Source organism: Trachymyrmex cornetzi, unplaced genomic scaffold, assembly GCF_001594075.2.
Source record: "Trachymyrmex cornetzi isolate Tcor2-1 unplaced genomic scaffold, Tcor1.1 scaffold21, whole genome shotgun sequence".
NCBI lineage: Eukaryota > Metazoa > Arthropoda > Insecta > Hymenoptera > Formicidae > Trachymyrmex > Trachymyrmex cornetzi.
Window position 1 is genome coordinate 832,040 of NW_017296741.1, and position 19,344 is coordinate 851,383.

Here is a 19,344-nt window from a genome sequence, read left to right on the forward strand (position 1 = left end):
CACGCGGACGAGGACGCCGACCAGAACATGCTCCAGGGTAAATCTCGCCTTTCTTCTCCATTCCGCAGATCTAGAAAAATTAATTTGCCGATAGCTACCAGATGTTTAGTGAAATAATGCCGATTGAAGGTTTTATTAATATTTAGTAATTAACATTATTTTGCCAATATTGTTATTTACGCTCTAAAGATCCAGACTCGATCGACCTTAATTTCTAATTTCTTGCGTATCTACGTTACGATCTTAAAAGATAATGTATTTAATATTGTTTATAATTATTTCACTTTCTTAATATTTATAGTATTACAAACGGCAACGGAAAAAAGTATTTAGGAGACAGTAAAACAATTTTTAAATAAGTTAATTGGCGTTATTTCACTAAACATTCGGTAAACTATTATTAAACTATTTTCCAGTTCACATTCGCGCGGAAGATCGATACTTATTAACGACGCGCGCTTCGCGATGTTGATCAATACATTTTCGACAAGCTCTGTGTTGGAAACAATCAATCGTTCGAGATCCTGCCTCTTGAAAGTGTCGCCCTCGCGATACGCGAGCGCCTCCGATGTCAAGGCCGCGGCGATTGCCTTGCCAAGGACGCGCAGGTGCGATCAACGCCGGAATTACCGCGAGCTGTTTTTCGAGGTCGGATCTCGAGACATTCTGACGAATCGATGAGGTTGCGCGAGTCGCGCGCTTTCGCAAAAGTACAAATGAAAACAAACGTGCGAGCGCGTGAAACGCAGGTCGACGCGTGCAAATTCCACTCCGGACTACCGTCTCTTGCGTAATTGCAAAAGCGAGTCAGCGAGCGCGACCAGTAGTCTATAACGTGAGAAAACGTCGCGCGAGGCAAAAATAATGTATCTACGATTACGTAGATTTGTCTCTTTAAAAACGAGTCACGTTCTCGATGCTAATCCTCCGTCGACCACGCACGTTCCTCGTCCCTTGGAAACAACAAAAATTATCCATCGCATGTCATGTCGGGACCAAACGGCCGCCGTAGTCGAGACATGAGTCATCGATTTGTCGCGCCATACCCGTTCTGTTCGTGTGGGCGCCGTGAGTGGAAAACGTTCAAAGCATCAGCTCTTGGAGGTATTCTCTCACGGTCGCGTCTTCATCAGAGCGTCGCGAACGTCTTCGAGACGAGAACTCTCGAGAACTCTAGTTTCCAAGATCCGATTTACTGGGGACTAGTTGGGTCCATATTTTTCATTTCAATAAACTATCACACTGGAAAAATGTTTGATTTGTGACTATAATTGCAGGTAAAATAAGTATTGTTTATATAAGGAGCGCCATTTTTTAAGTTGTTATTTTATAATAGTAATAAGAATTATATATGTTTATTATTACTATTAGAAAATATTTTTATAGTAGTCTATAAAAGAATAGTTTATTTTATTATCTAGTTAAAAAACTCTTACTTGTTGCGTATTCACATATATGGTCTCAATATAAATCGTTTATTATTGTATATTTTTTTTTAGTTTTATATGAAAGTTTTATTTATATATTGTATGTAGATTTTATTTATATATGGTTGTCCTCGAAAACGACTATAAAATTATAATGGTTTTCAGAAATAAACATATGTATATATACAGTAAAACTCTAAACTTGTCAAGAAACAAAACAATTCCGATAACCAAACAGATAATGGATGTTCACTAACTCTCCCCTCCACTTTTTAGTCCTGATAATAGGAGCTGACGTTCAGAAAACTGGAGTCGAACACGTCGAGCTTTTATTATCCTATACTACGTCATAGTTTACATAATATAGGTACTTAGCTGAGTTGGAATATTTGAAACTGATCATGAACTTGTTCGTATAAATGATGTGCAGATAAACAAAGTTATAGTTATGCTGTATAAAATTAAAAAATTATAATTATTATTACTAACATTATAGCAGTAATAATTATAAAAATGGAGCTTTTTCTATCATAATTATTTTACCATGCAATTGTAGTTAAATATCACATAAATATTTTTCTTTTAGTATATAGCATTGACTTGCTTCTCGATATAAAAATAGACACAAAAAGGACGATTTTATTGAAGTCTAAAAATTTAGCTACAGATCTGAAGATATAAAATTTTGTGTGTTGGACCATCCAAATAATTATGTAGGACACTTCAACTGGTTTCTAGAATGTTAAAACTTTTTACAACATTGCTCTTCATGCTTGAGATTCCTACGTAATTATTTTGATGGCCCAATAAAATTATTTCAGATCCATATGTCTAACTACATTTTTAGATACTTCAGTAAAATCATCCTTTCCGTCAAACGCTCTACAACTTTTCGCGGAACATCTCGCTGGATGACCGGTCATCCTTCGCTCATTGACTCTTGAATCCGCAATTAATCGTAAGGGAAAAAAAAACAAAGACGGTAAAAGCGCTCGATAAGCAGCGCGATTAAATTTTATCGCCGAGTATGACCTTACTGTTATTTTCGTCGGCGATTTCCGCATGATCGGTCGGCAAACGATTCGTTCGACAACTACTGGACATGCTTCTCTCGAACGGAGTCTTCGTAATCTAATACGATTTATCTCACATCAAAGTTATACTACTTTTTGTAATTTATTTCTACGCGAGGCACGCCCGTGGCTATCCTTCATTTTCAACCGCAGGTATCGTTACGTTACGCCTCTGTTCATCGTGAAAACGTGATCTTTCTGCGATATGAACGTCAGACGAGATCCCTCGTGAGAGGAGACGCGTGCGACGAGAGAATCACGTTCCGATCAAAGAAGAAACATACCAACTAAAGAGAAAGTCCAAATGACTTTATTTTAACGTCATGAAAGTCAAAATTATAATTTTTTTTTTACAAAATTTGACTGTTTATTTACATTAAAAATTAAAACAAAATAATTTTTGTAGACTTTTATATACTTCTTGGGAAGCGGAACAAATCAAAATGATATCAAAATGAGTCCAAACTGATCACGAAAAAGTCACTTTTCAATCATTTACGATTCATCTTAACATCATTTTGATGTTACCATAACTTATTGTTCTCCTTGGAGTGTTAACATCAGAAACGCGAGAGTTTTATGGATATTGATCGACGGGAGTATTTTAGATCGCGGAGTCTGCGCAACGTGCTCGGCGAACTCATCGTGGAGTCGGCCTGGCGTTAACACGCCATGAAGGAGACGTGGGTAATTTACGGAAGAAAACTCTGACGGCTCTTGCAAATCGTGGAGGTTCCCTCATTTCATTCGCCGAGGAGACGTGCTTCGAGTTCAAACGATTCGCGACCGACTATCAGATCTATCGCGATCCGTTCATCCACGATTCGTTCATCCACGACACGCTATTAAGCTATTAAAATGGTATATATATGCGCGCGCGCACGCGGAGAATAAAGTGAGCTTGCGGGCAAGATAAATAAAGGACGATGATTTATGCAAACGACTCGCGCCATTGCCGGTCGCGTTCTGGTTGCTCCTTCCTCTCTAGCAGATTGGCATACCTAATATCGCCGGTAAGGAAATGACGGTTGCGCATATTTATGATCCATGCTCGGGGCACTCGCGCATGCACAGCTCTCCGTGTTCCCCGTAAAAATGCTGGTATGTGGGCCACAAATAATATGCGGCCCGACCGACTTGGGCGCCCGCGGTAGTGACAGACGATTAATCGACAATTACAGCGCGCTCCAGAAAAAAGTATTACCGATTAGGAACGAAGGCTCTTAATACACACGTATATCGTACGATATATCCGTAATTAATCTCTTAACTGGAGCATATAGGACCTCCACAAATTTGTTCTATGTCTCAAAATATCTAATTGCTCTATACGATATATTGATCGTATTATAACTTTTTTTCTAGAGCGGAAACGTGAAGAGTAAAATTTTTTGTATACAGGATGTCTCGTAATTTTTGACCAAGCGCTTTTGTGTAAATAGAGTGGAATAAACTGAGTCGAAGAGTCCTCTACCATTTTACGATTTTCGCAATAGTTAACAAGATATTAATTACTAAAAATCACTTCGAATATTGGTTTTCAATTTTTTACTCAAATACTATCAACTTTACAGAAAAACGATAAGAGACAAAAATTGTTTATTTTCTTCTCATAAAGTTCAGAGAATTTTTTTAGAATATTTTATCGTATTTTCTTATGTTGGTAAACATAGTTGCTAATAAGAAAATGTAATATTAAAAAGTTAGTAAAAAATTCTGAAAAAATTTTTTCTTAAAAAATCTATAAAAATTCTCATACATATAAAAAATATATGTATATATTTCTTGTTTCCATCCTAGGGAAGAAGTTGCATTGACTTCCAGAACGGATTTGCTGAAATATTTAAGCTAGATGTACAAATCTAAAAATAATTTTGTTGGACTATCGAAATGATTATATAAGAGTTGGTTGCTACAACGTCGAAACCTTTTGCAGCACTGTTCATCATGATTGAGTGAGCTTCTTACATAATTATTTTGATGTCGAATAAAATTATTTTCGGATCTGTATCTATCTAAGTTTTGAAATATTTCAATAAAATCTTTCTTTTCGTGCATAATTTCTCAATCTTTAAAGATTTCTTCCAGAAAATTATCGCATGTACGTAATAAAATTAAAAAACATAAAACTTTATAATGAGTCAAAGAGTAGAGCAAACGTGGCACGATTGAATAGTCTTTGCGATTTAAAGGTTCATCACCCTAAGGGAGAAACCCTGTTTGGTAGGTTGCCATGAAACACCCTCCTCGAGTTTTCCATACATATCGATCGTAATTTCAAAGCTGAGAATCTAGTTGTACATAAGAGAATATGAAGAAAAAAAGAGTTCTATCCTACACGATGATTTCAGAATGATTTATCTTGTGTCCATATCTATCAATGTAGATCAACTTTAATCACGATTTAATTTACTCTTTATCCTGCTTTTCTAATTCTTAGAACTAGAAAAACATAAAAGTAAGTTATACCATTGAAAGAAAAAATTAGCTGAATATGGCATAACATTTTTAATTGGCTGCCACAACAAAAAATTGGCTGCTGCAGCCAATTAAAAATGTTATGCCATATTTTATCATCTAAAGTACTGCAGCGACCAAACTGCAACTTTCTTTCAGTGCAAGATTAAAGTTAATCGACATGGGAAGAAACGAGCATTATTGCGGTTTATCTCGAGAAATGCGGTAGCGCACGATAGTATTTTGGTTTTTATTAAAACGTAATTGGTAATCTTATCACGTAATCAACGCGTCGATGAACACGCGTTCTTTACACTTTGAACGCCATCCGGCGAATATAAATGGCTCGAAGAATAATTTTTGAGTAAGAACAATTCCATAGAATTGCACGTTCTATCTTAACGATCTCCTCTAATGAAATATGCGATCGATTCGACATAGATCAACTAAATAACAACTTCCTCGTAAATTGACGATTACCATATAGATGAAGCAATGTCGTGCAATCTGCTAGTAATGGGATCGATATTGCAATCTCTTTTTCTGTACTGTCGACACTTCAATAAGTACCTTGCAATACGGATGTCTCTATTGTTGCCGAACAGAATCGCGAAAAAATATCGGAACACGAGAAAGGAAATCAAACTTTCTCGTGGCGTCTGTAATCAAAATATTATACACGCTTATTAAAGTTGGTTTCGAAACGCAATCTCTTTATTGACTTTTGCCCACAGACAGATACCTTATCGCCGAACTCCCGTAACTTTACAACAATTACAGGATAACGTTGAAACTGGGTCTGATTGGAAATAGTGGAAGCGAGAGCGACGTTAAACTTTGTTACTTGGCACAAAAGGTGCCTTTCCAGGATCTGTTATCGATTGTTACTTCTCTCTGCGTTGGTTGTCGATATATTCTTCGATTAGTTTCAATCCCCCATATTTAGGTCTGATTTATTTTTGCCGTACCGCTCGGGACATTTCTGTTAGACCAGTCCAACCACTATCTGCTTTATTTCTATGGAGAAAGCCGCATTGTGATAAGAATGTTTTCACAAACCCTTTATTTTAATCGAGGATCTGTAAAAACTGTCGAATCATTTTGTATTTCCGAGGTTGTTCGATGTTATCGAACATTATCGAACATCGTAAAATCTCTCGCTCTAGAAAGTATCAAAATCATACGACATCTTTGACGGGGCGTATTTACATTATGATTAATTGAGTGGTATTGATATCAATGTCGATAATGATTTATAATTTCTGTACTTCCACGGTGAAAGGAGGAAAGAGATGGTCTAGTTTCAAGAGGTTCGGTTGTAATCAAAATTGATATGCCGTACACTTTCGTAAACGACTGTTAACTAAAGTGCGAAAACAAACTCAGCGCTCTAATGTCCGGTACGAATTTGCACAAAGATGATGTACAAATACTGTTATCAAAAGAACATTGATAATGATATTCCTTCTTGAATTAAACATTTGGTTATTTTTAACTTCCATGTGTGTCAAAATGTAAATCAATCCATCAGTCTATTTCTGGTTGAATGGCTTAGTTTCAAAGTAAACATCCACATTAATGTGTGCTCTTAGTAAATAATAAATTAGTCAAATGTAATATGTTTCTTGAAAAAAAAAACAAGAAAAATAGGATTTAAATAGATAAACTTCAAATTAATAGATAAAGAACTACAAGCCTAGATATTTGTTGCTAAATTTTAAACAAAGTACAGTTTAAGTAACAGACAAAAAACAACAAAAAGTCGAAATATCGTCTGTTATTTCAACTATACTTTTAAAATTTAGCAATAAATATTTAACTAGGCTCGTAGCTAGCGATTTATTAATTTAACATTCTTTTCTTGAATGAATTCGTTTAACTTCATTGTTTTAATTAAATTAACGACATACTGGGCTGCGTTCGGATTCCCACCCAGGTGCTCCCCGAGGAGCACCCGGGTGGGAATTCGAACGCAGCCTTGAGTAGGAGCAGTGACGACCTGAATTTGAAATGATAAAAAATAACTCAAATTGTATCCAATTTGACATTATGAATTTAACAAGTGAAGATTGAATCTAGAAATATCAGGCTTTGTGTAAAATGACAGAATAAAGCTCTTATGCAGTAAGTTGTTTTACGAGGACCGCTTCAAACGCGCGTTAGTTCCGTTCTACTGGACCCAACTTCTCTCTGGAGTGAAGATTTCGAGTGACACATACAGAGGCCGGTATTCACAATCAGCTCTTATATTTAAGAACGATATCGTTAAATATATTAACGATATCGTTAAATATATTTTGATAAATCTAAATATATATTTAATAAGTCTTGAATACTCAAAATAGGTGAAAAGTAGGCGTCGTGTGACCAAAGATAGGATTTATAGGACTAGTAGCATTAATAGAAACTTCAATTTGAATTCAATAGAACTAATAAGATTAAACAGAGGCGAAAGAAAGAAATTAGGAAGTTTAAGAGAAGTTATGCAGATCAAGAAGCATTAATGAAGTTAATGAAGAATAAATAAGTAAGCATTTGCAAGATTTAAAGTAGGTTTTAAATTTCGACTCGGGATCTTCAATACAATCTTGAAAGTCATAAGCCAATCACGGGCCAGTACTTATAGTCAAGTTTTATATTTAAGACTTAAATGCAGTCTTAACCAATCAGGTCGTGAAATCAGAGAACCGTATATTAACACCTTAAAACATTATTTGAGACGATCTTAAAATAATAACGGACTATGAATGCAGCCCATTCTCTTATTTTAAAACCGTCTTAAGTATATCTTAAGATACAGCCCTTTGATTGATTCATAACACCTTAAGATGATCTTAAATATAAGAATCGATTAATGAATACCGGCCATATTAGCATCTTAAGACGTTACTCAAGACGGTCTTAAGATAAAAGCAGTTTATGAATATCGGCCAGAGATATGTCCTGACACGTAGTTCATACCGGTGATGCTTGTTAAACCGGAATTCCGGTGTCTAAAGTGCGTTATTGAAATCGGAGAGAGAGAGCGAGGTTCGCAAAAACAACGGCTGCGTTAATGCGTATCATACATCAACATCAGTCCGCGAACTTTCCAATGTCGCGCACCTTCGTTTACCTCGCGACCAAGTGGAGCGTACGCACACTATGTTTATATTAGTCATTTTCGTACGGTAAATATGATATCGCTTTGTCGATTAAGCTTGTTAATTAACGTTTGCATTTTTTTTTTTTCGAACGACAGGTAATTGGCGAAGCAATGTTTATCTAATCGTGAGGAAAGTCGCGAACTCTTTGACACGAACTTGATTCGATTATAATTATCGCCTCCGGGGGGTCTTTCTCCCTCCCGTAATTGGAAGTGATAAGGAAGAGAGTGCCGAGGGTCTTTGCCGAACATTGTTTTCTTCCTGTATACGAGAGAAAAAGGAGGGAGGACTACTCTCTCTTTTTCTCTCGATTCAATCAATCGATTAGTGCTTAATTAACCGCACATCGAATTATAAAAGTATCTAATTATCAAATTGAATTATCATATTGAGTCTTGATTAACTTTGACGTATACAATTTCTCCGGATTTTCCCCACTTCACGTTCGCGGCGGATGTAGATTTGCATTAAAGGCTTTCAGATGGTTTATTGAAGAACAGTTTATTGCGCTCTCTCGTGCATTTTTTGCCGTTTATTGTCTCTATTAAGATCTTTAATGATACATTTCACATATGCCATTAAAAGTAGATCGAAATCTTGTATAATAAATCGCGTAAAAGCCTTTTTACTCCGTGCACATACTAGTTCGATTAATCGGAGCGTTTAGAGAGGAACACGCACGATTCTACCTCGCGCAAAGCCGTCACGTTTCTGACCCAGCGGGTCGGCCGGCTAAAAACATGATGGACGCAGAATCGTTACGCTCGTATAACACTTCGGGCCGAAGTCTTATATCTCGCGTCGAGCGGCTCCCGCGCGGTGTATTCGTCTACGAGAAAACGTATCGCGATCGTCTAATCTCTAGTCTGTACGACGAAACCTTCGGCCGGTGCCGGCACTCGGCGGGGAAAGGGGAAGCGAAGCTAGGAGAGCCGCTGGATTTTAATCCGGCGACGACCGCGCCGCGGCCGGCATGAATCCGATCGGACGTCGACTCCTCGTTCGCCGGGCGATTATATGTCCGGTAACGGTACAAGGTGCAGCGCGCACTCGCGATGACCGAGAGAGGCCCTCGTAGAGATGCCTATCCTCGCGTAGAGAGATGCACCGGCCGACGAATCTCCGTGACCTGGAACGGAAAGGCTCCGCGGCGCGGCGGGTTTCCCGCCTGGAAATATCAAGGGATATAAGAGCTCGTAAGAGCGCATACGCTCGTAGATCCACCGGTTCGATCGAATGAATCATTTCCTAAGGCTCGGTTCTACGAGAAACCCTCTAATGAAAGTCTGGATGAAGTTTTGCAGGGTCTCTAGTTTCAGCAAAATCACGCGAGAGAAAAGGACACACTGAGAGAAAAAAAAAGTTGTTTTAACTTGATTAAATGCGTTTAATTCGTAATGATTATTTAGTTCAAATATTTATATATTTAGATTAACAAAATCAGGTAATTTCAAACATGTTATTTATTTGACAGACCGCTATATTTAGTTGAATTAACTAATATTTTTTGAAACAGCTTTTTTTCTCAGTGCATATACTGAAAAAAATGTATTGGATTAATTGGAATTTTGGTTGAAAATGAATGAATCAGAATTTTCTGGTTAAATTTATGCTAAAATTTTAAAATAATTCTGATTGAATTCTGATTAATAAATTGGAATTCTCTAGTTCGTCCACTTTCAACCAGATATTTTTCTCAAGTTCATTATTTCTTTCTCTTTCTCTTTTTTGTCCTATCTTTTTCTTATCTCTTTCTTTCTCTCTTTTTCTTGTTTGTATATTCTCGTGTTGTGTTAAACTTGCTTTACAATATTACTTACTATAACATTTCTATACTCCGTTTTATTTTCTTGCTATTATTTTATTTTCTCTTGTAAACTCTCATCGCTCTGTATGTGGAGAAGTAAAAGCGGTAGTGAGTACTTTTTTAAACCTATCGGCTTGAAATTTATTGATGCAGTCTACTGAAGCAAATGTGTTGAAAAAACTTTTGTTTCTCGACATCATAAAAACTTATATGTATACTATGGCTTTCACTTCTTCATATAATGATTCTGGTTGCTTATACGTTCTTAGAGGGCTTGCCCTATAATAATAATAATGAACACTTTGGGCGATGTTCATAGTCCGTTCTTATTTCAAGATTGTCTTAAGTAATGTCTTAAGACGCTAATGAGGCTTTCTGATCGATTCGTGATTTCTTAAGACTGTACTTGAAACGATCTTGAATATAAGAACTATGAATACTGGCTTTTTTATCTATCCATGCATCTTTCTCTCTCTTAGGAATTGCTAAAAAGTAACAGATCAATCAAAACTAGCTGTCACACATTCAGATTCTTATTAGAAGGTCTCTATTAGGTTCCACCGATTTAAGATTTAACTTTCGTCTCGGTTTAATTTTTTCTACGAATTAGAAAAAATAAATTAATAAAATAATTCAAAGAATAATTTTTCTAAAAAAATTATTAAATTATTATTAAAAGAATAATAATTCGAAAAAATAATTTTAATTGTAAGAGTTAGGAAAAGATAAACGGTAAGTTAAACCGGGATTAATTTTACGTTGGTGGAACCGGGCCTAAGCCGTAACAAAGATCCGTTTCCCGCCTCCACGGAGTAACGTAACCGTTACATTCGTCGATAAAATTATTTAACGTCGTCTCGATAACGCGGTATGAATCGTGGGAGAGAAGGAGAAGAGTACCTGTACGGAGAGTACAGACCGTGAAGATAGAAAGTCGATGCAGGTGCGCGACGGAAATAGCGCCAAGTTGATTGGCGTATAAACCTGACAATATCCTGCGTAATTATTCGTCTCTTAAGCCGACAAGTGTGATAAACCTAGCTAGATATTATCGCGCATCCAGAACTCGTCCCGCTAACTGTCTCTTTGCGTGAGAATTATTACGGTGATAATCCCGGTGTCGTGTAAGCTGCGTTACGGCCAATGGACTTCTAACGTTCCGTAACTGCACTGACCGCATGCGTCGATCTGTTGTCTCCTACGAATAAATAAATTCCTCCTTATCGTCACGGAGAATGACGGCCTCCTTTGAGAATGTCTCACCGTCTCTTTCCCTCTCCTTGTATTTCTTATTCCTATTTTTTTATATAATTATAACACAAATACTTCACTCTTTACTGTAGATTTTAGCAAATTTCATAGTATATTTCATAATTTCTTTAATAAATGCATGCTTTCTTTTCCTCTTTGTCTCTTTCTCTCTACTTCCACGTGCACAGTAAAAAAAACATTTCATATTTATGTTGGAAACAGTCCACTCAAGTCCTTGTTAAACTTTGGTGTTGAATTTTCCGAGGGGATAATCCCACTTAATGTAATCGGGGATAGAGTACTAGAAGAAATCCTCGAAATCATTATAAAATTCATATGAAATCTCTATGTATAATCCGATAATTACATACGCAACCACGATAAATCATTGTATAATATTAAATAAATTCGTATATTTTACATAAATGACTTCATATGTAGTGAAAAAAATTATTGGTAATCAGATGAAATCATATGATGTCATGTAATCTGTGCGACAATATTTCAGCTAGTGGTTACTCCTTGGAATTTGCTATGAACATAATCTGATTATTTAGTTTGTGTTGAATTGATATTCAACATTTCTTAGTGCCAAAATAACACAATTTATGAATAAGTGAACAAACAACGTCAAAATAATATACGTTTTAGGAAATAAATTCTAAGATAAGTGAATAAAATATGTATTAATTTAGCGTATCATAAATGTTAATTTTACTGAGAAAAATATGCTTTTACGATTTGTTTACAAACTGTGTCAGTATTACCTTTTCTCTGTTTATCTTTTTAAATATCGTGTTACCATCTAACATATTCAGTGTTAAATTAACACATAAATTTGAGTGGCTCGTTTGGAACCCGTGAAACGTTAAATTTAACTCAAATTTTCCAATGTGGTGTGTCGATGAATGAACAAAATATGTATCAATTTAACGTATCATAAATATTAATTTTACCGAGAAAGATATGCTTCTACGGTTTGTTTACAAACTATGCCAGTATTACCTTTTCTCTGTTTATCTTTTTAAATATCGTGTTATTATCTAACATATTCAGTGTTAAATTAACACATAAATTTGAGTGGCTCGTTTGGAACGTTAAACACGTGAAACGTGAAATTTAACAGAAATTTTGAAACGGTTTGTCGAATCACGACTGCAGTCTGACCCAGATGTACATACACCAGCCGCGCCGTCACGCCGGTCTCTCTCGTTGACCGTGCACCTCCTCCGCGTGACCCGCGGGCGACGCAATTATACACATTCATCGCGGGATACCTCCCGCGGAAAGATACCGGCTATTCATCGCGGGTTCCTGAACGGATCGGAGTTCCCTCGTTACTATTTATATACATCGAGACCACCGGTTGCCGCGCCTCGCCTCGCCTCGCGCGGATGTGGGCGCGCGTTTTTCTCGCGGCGGCCCTCATCGGGAACGGGTTGATACGCGTTCACTGGGTGAGCGTACGGTATGCGGCATGCGCCTGTAGCATTCCCGCGGCGCGTTACTTCGCACATACTCGCATACCTGTTCCAGTTCCTGGGCGTGTATTATCGCTCGCCTTCCCCTCCCCTCCCTGGAATCCTGACGTATGATGGAAGGGAGGAAACGGAAGATCTTACTACGGTAAACCGCGCCGCGCGCGATTGAGAAAAGGCGCGGAGTCGCGCGGCCTCCCTTTCGAACGAGGTAATACCGCGACGGTATCGTTTCCACGTTCCATCACGCGAGACGTGTATGCATGTATGTATGTATGTACGTTCATACATCGCGCGCCAGGTTGTTACGTCAGTGCGAAAAGGCCGAATGTGGAACGAATTATAAAAATCTCGTAACGCGCGCGCGAAGGTCACGCTCGGCGTACCGCGCGAGATCGTTGCGCGAATGAAAGAATTATGCACGCACGTAATACGACTCATATACAAAATAATGGATTTATCGACGCTTCTCTTTCTCTCTTTAATTGTTTCGTTCTTTTTTTTTCCTCTCCTTTATTTGCCGCCTTTTGCGGCGAGGAGATCTCTCTCGAGCACAATCACTTCGTGTCCCCAACATTGATTATTCAGATTGTATAGTCGCTTCGACTTGATATTTACTCAGGGAACGTCTCGGCGTTGCGCGGAAAAAAAAAACAGAGAAAAATTCAGAATGAGTGTGCATGGAATGGTAACGCTTTCTCGCCTCCTCGTGCGTGGAAAACCAAAGTAATTTTCGCGAGAGTAATTTACATTTCCGGACGATGTTTAACGCTGCGCCAGTTTCTCGACTCTTTCACGCACGATATCGCCATAAATCAAAAGTGGCATTACCAGGTACAATTAATTGCACAAGTTTTTCTCTCGTCGATCGCGATCCGATCCGCTCCTTGGATGCGTTGATTTTAGAATATAATTCGACCGGACGTCGATTTTGCGCTGGAACATTCATTATTAAATTCATAATGTTAAATTATACTTAATTTGAATTACTTTTTATTATTTCTCCAAGTCATTATTGCTTCTACCCAATATGTCGTTAATCTGATTAAAACAATAAAGTTAAACAATTTAACTCAAGAAAATATATTAAACTTGACTCAAATTTGGTTTATTATTTATTAAATACATCAATATAGACGATGTTTACTTTCAAACTAACCACAGTTCTGTGGCCCAGAAATGGATTAATTTACATTTTGACACACATAGAAGTTAAAAATAACAAAATGTTATTTAACTTAAGAGATTGGATTATCATTTGCTCCTTTTATATCTAAAGCGGCGTCTACAATGATGGGCCTTCTACAATAAGCCATTAGTCATAAATCAAAGGTCAAAAACTAAAAATTGAGCAATCACAGTCGTCAATTTTAGAAGGCCCATAATGCGGCGTCTACAATGAGATTTTAAGACGTTAAACTTAAGCTTTAAACCTTAAGTCTTAAGAAATTGACCAATCACAGTCAAATGTGAGGAGAATAATCGACTATGATTGGACATTTTTTTACGGCTTAAGGTTTAAAGCTTAAGTTTCACGCCTTAAAGTCTCATTGTAGACGCCACTTAAAATTTTAAGACGTAAAACTTAAGCTTTAAGTACTAAGCCGGAAGAAATTCTCACATTCGATTGTAATGGGTCAATTTCTCGCTGCTTAGAGTTTAAAGCTTAAGTTTTACGCCTCAAAATTTCATTGTAGACGTCGTTTAACAGTGCACTCGAGGGTGTGTATATGAAAAAAAGAGAAAGATATGTCTGTGGCTTCAAGGCAGACTTTTCTTTATAAAATGTAATTTCATGTTCACATAATTTATCTTGGTATTGTTAGGCTCGTTTCTCTCGTTACCGGCGACGCGTGATACTTGGCCGCGTGCATCTTCGCATGCAACGCGGTCACTCGTATGATTTTTGTTGACCGCCACGCACACGCGGCGACTCTCCTCTCTCGACTCGGTTCGAATACCATCGTGTCACGCACGATGAATACAGTGATGGTACTCGGACGCAGATTGTTACGGTTGTTTTTGTCAGAATATCTAATTGTTGGCAAACACATCTCGGGGGGGATGTGTTAGATTTTATCCCGAAACGGAAACAATTAAGGTACCATTGTACATCTATTATTCAAATCTATTATTTGTTAAACAGTTGATGATTCTCTGCTGAAATTATACGTTCCGAGGACGTATTTCTCCGTATTCATAGATAGTTTATTTTCTACAAGTAAGCGTGTTTGCATTTGCGAGGGTAGGTCCACAACTTTGCTTTAAGAGACCTTAAGTCATAAATCGAAAGAGATCAAGTGACAATAATTTTTGTTTTTAAACTGCTTTTGCGAAGTCTTTAGGCTTTAATCGTTAGATTTAAGCGAATTGAGCAAAACCCAATTCTTATATATGGCCTAAAAACGTAAGTTTTATGGTCAATATATCGTCACTTACAACTTATAGCTTACAGCTTACGGCCTCTTAAAGCAAGATTGTGGACTCACCCTTGAAATGACAAGCAGCTCTATAAAGCTAGCAGGACCAAATTGGACTTATTGGAATTTTTAGTACTCATTTTGTACCAAATTGTACCATTAATGATAATTTTGTACAGTGCACCATTTCAAAAAAAATCGTGGTGGTATTACCTTAAGATTAAGCTGGCAGGACCAATTTAAAATAAAAGGAAAAAAAAAAAATAATATCAGAAATTAATACGATTGAATTTGTACTATTTTGTACTGCCAAAAACAATTCTATATATTATATGTTATTTCCAAGAAAACAGTGACGCTGCTAATTTAATATTTAATTGTTGTTTTTTTTATGGTCCTGTCAGCTTAAATATTAAACTATCAGCGTCACTGTTTTCTTGGAAATGACACATAATATATAGAATTGTTTTTGGCAGTACAAAATAGTACAAATTCAATCGTATTGATTTCTCTTTTCTTCTTTTATTTGGAATTGCTAGCTTAATATAAAGCACCGTCACGATATTTTTCGAAATAGTACACTGTACAAAATTATCATTAATAGTACAATTTAATACAAAATGAGTACTAAAAATTCCGATAGATCCTATTTGATTCTACTGATTTGATCCTGCTAACTTTATAGAGCTTGTGCAACATGCCTCTTTTCGCAATTTCGTAAAATTGAAAAAGATCAAAGTACACTGAAAAAAATACTAAATTTTAATAAATATTTATTTAAATAAATTCTAAAGTAAATATATTACTAAAAAATGTAAACACATATTTATTTGATACAAAAACCACTAATTTGATTTAATTATCTTTTTTATTGAGTAAATATTTATTTATTATAAATAAATGTTTACTTACAACTGTTGAAAGAAATATATATTAAGTTTTAGCAAATAGTTTTCATTATTCCAAAACTGTAAAGTCCTCATTTTATGCATGTAGTCCCCGTTTACTGGACAGCAATGGTGCATCGTGCGGTAATGTACCGTCCCACGCAGATCTACGTGAATTTTTGTGAAAGTAAAAGACCCGAGCGAAGAATTCAGCCGGTACCACGCGTGGCCGGGTAAATCACGTTTGGCACACTGACTCGATTTTACACGGCATCGCGCGAACGACCTCCCGGCAGACACGAGGATGATGTTACGTGTTCGCGTGTTGCGTTAATGGAGACTATAGAGATCGGCGAGAAAAATAGCAGTGGAAAATAATGGCGATCTCCGGACGGCTCGTTGTACACGCGGTTATTATTTCTCGCAATCGCTATGCGTGGGAAGGTGTCTGTCGTGCGAAGAGGATGTGCGCCGCTAACGAGTCTTTCTCCTTATTGCGAGACATTTCGTCGACCTCCAACCATAACGAAGTGCCAAATTACGCGACGTATTCTCGCGCCCTGGCTCCGCCTATTATCCTGTCTTTCTATTTTTCCCTCCTAAAGAAGATACAATTAAATTCCGAATCGACGCGTGGAAAATGGTGTGAAAAAAGTTTTCTAGAATTTCCGGCAAATCGTGAATGTGGTGTGTGTCCCGAGAGAGTACATCTTTAAATATAATAATCTCACAAAATCTGTGAGTAAAAGGACATCCTGTGTGCGCCAAAACAAACCAAGTATCCGCTCATACGATGTTAACTAGTGGATTAATTATCGCGCGCGCTCAAACGATAATGCCTCGGACGTGGAAATCAAATTAGCATATCGCGGAGATAGTCATCTCATCGCTATAATCCAGCGATTATATTCTATGGAGACTGAACGTCTAATATCCTGCATCCCGCAACGTTACCTGCAGGGCATCCCGTAACGTTGACCTTCTTTCTCATATTCTTCGCGCGCTCGGAGATACTTACTATGTTACGACTTTCTGATAGCTGCAGACTGCGGCACGATATCGATACACGTTATCTATGATCATCCCGCGATGCATGAGGGCATTCTACAAGTTGTTCTAGAATCATTTCCCGTCTCGGGCTTGCATACACTAAGAGAACTGTTTGATATGAACGACTATAATCTTGTTGATGTGATTTATCAAAATTTGATTAGGTTTTAATTATAAAATTGTTGTTCTGATCAAAATTTCGTAAAAAAACAAAATTATAATTAAAACAACAAAATTTTAGTAATTACATTTCAACAAAATTATGGTTGTTTATACCAAACTTTCAGTTTATGGACGCAGGAAATTGTACGAATTCACTTTCAAGTTCTTAGTTTCTCAAAGATACCCACAGCGACATTTCAAAATACTGTGGAATGCGTTCAAGAATTCAAGGTACATCATTTTATCCTTGTTATTCATCAAACGGAAAGAACGATCTTAATGAAGTATCTAAAAATAGATACATCTGAAAATAACTTTGGAGGACCATCAAAACGTAATTATAGGACGGTCAAACTGGTTGTTAGAATGTTAAAACTTTTTGCAGCATTGCTCTGAGCAATTTACTCATCATGCTTGAAATTTCTACGTATTATTTTGATAGTTTAACAAAATTGTTTTTAGATTTGTATCTAGTTAAACTTTTAGATATTTCAGCCTTTTCATGCACGGAGAGAATTTTTTCTTAGAATTTACCCTGAAAATATGACAGTGTGGGACAACATTGTGTGTGTGTGGGTGTATTTCAAAGAATTTTAATATAAATCTCTCTCATTCATTAATAAAACTACAATAAAGTATAAAATAAGTTTGATCAATTTTACTAAAGTGCATGGTAAAAATTTTTTTAATATTGTATTGTACCACAATCACCATATTTTCAGGGTAAATTTTAAAAGAAAATTCTCTCCGTGTGTGGGTGTACCCGGGTAAATTAAATTTCTAAACGCAGCCCTCAGTAAGAAAGTTAACTCATAGATATTCATAATCGATTCGTATTTCAAGACTGTCTTAAGCAATGTTACAAAATGACATAAATAGATCAAAGTCAATATTCAAGAAAAGAAGAAGGAAAAGATAGAGCCGTATTAGCATTTCAAGAAAATTCTTGAAATACGAATCGATTATAAACACCGACCCATGAGTTAACTCTTTTAAACAAATATATAAAATGAGGCTCGAAAAAACCTTTTAGTGAAAAATATAAAAAAGCCCATCAGAGCTCACATCGGCTGTTCGGATGCACAGAAAATTCTTTATTTTCGTGTGAATGTAACAAAACGAATAAAATAAACGTTAAAGAAAAACGAACTAAATTGTCAAGAACCACCATCTTGGAATTTGCGTTACTTATGTAATTTCGATTTATATTTTATATTGATAAGGATCCGAATTGAAGGGTCGAAACGTTTATTTTATTCGTCGATGTGGCTTTTTTATATTTTTCACCGATTAACTCTTTTACTCGAAGTATAGAGTTTTTGGTTTTGTAACTCAGGAAGTGAATTTTTCTCGAAGAGAATTTATTTCGCGGAACGGTATCAATATTCTTTCCCGTGCATATGCATAATTTCCTTCCTTCCTGCGCTACGAAGCGCAGTTTACGAGGTACTCTGGAACTTCTCGGAGGACGCGCGCATCGGCATGCACTCGTCCTTCCAAGCAGAATCGCAGTCGAGCCTCCTTTCTTCGCTGATCCTCGAGAGGAGTTGGAAATCTCGTCTCGCGATGACTTCGCGTCTTATCTCTTTACTTACTCGAACCTTATTTATACATATATACCGAATGAAATTGGTAGTTCTCACGGCAGCGGTGACGACGGCGCGTCGTCACGTTAATTGCTTGGGCCAGATGTACCAACTAGAGATTCGCAAGAGATATTACTTCCGCTTCACTCTCGACGTCCACACGACAGCGCGCTGATGGAAAAAGACGATGTGAAATCGCCGTGAAAATCCGGGCAAAAACTACGCGACGACGGTTCCGTTCGCTTTCCTCACGATCTCGTCCCGTTTAATGCGAGACAACTTTTTCCCAATTAAATTACAAAGGTGAAATAGAGGGAACGACCGGCTATGGAATGGCCTTGAGCGATAGGATTAATTTGACATGTAGATTAAAGAGAAGATTAAACTTTTATGCTTAGCCTCTCATTGCTCCTGTTGTAATACCGTTTCTATTATAATAAGATTAACTAGTTATGGGAGAATAAAATTTGCTACGGTAGATCATAGCGTTAATCCGTTGATAGGACAAGATCGATCGTTTAACCTTTTCAGTAGTCGTTTTTTATCTCTTCAGTAGTCGTTTAACCTCTCCGTTGTACATTGTAATGTACAAATTTGAAA

General features: G+C 36.9%; 1 protein-coding gene across 2 annotated transcripts in view; it reads left to right on the top strand.

Annotated features, from left to right (window-relative positions):
• Window positions 1-19,344, top strand: part of centrocortin (cerebellar degeneration-related protein 2-like) — a 49,131-nt gene that overhangs the window by 14,873 nt on the left and 14,914 nt on the right. The window contains exon 1 of one of the 2 annotated variants that reach the window (XM_018505637.1): window positions 7-37. The exons of the other annotated variant lie outside the window; for it this stretch is intronic. Within the exon in view, the coding sequence (XP_018361139.1) occupies window positions 28-37 (10 nt within the window). The 5' untranslated portion in view covers window positions 7-27. Of the gene's footprint in view, window positions 1-6; window positions 38-19,344 lie in introns of those variants that run through there. 2 annotated transcript variants of the gene reach the window in all.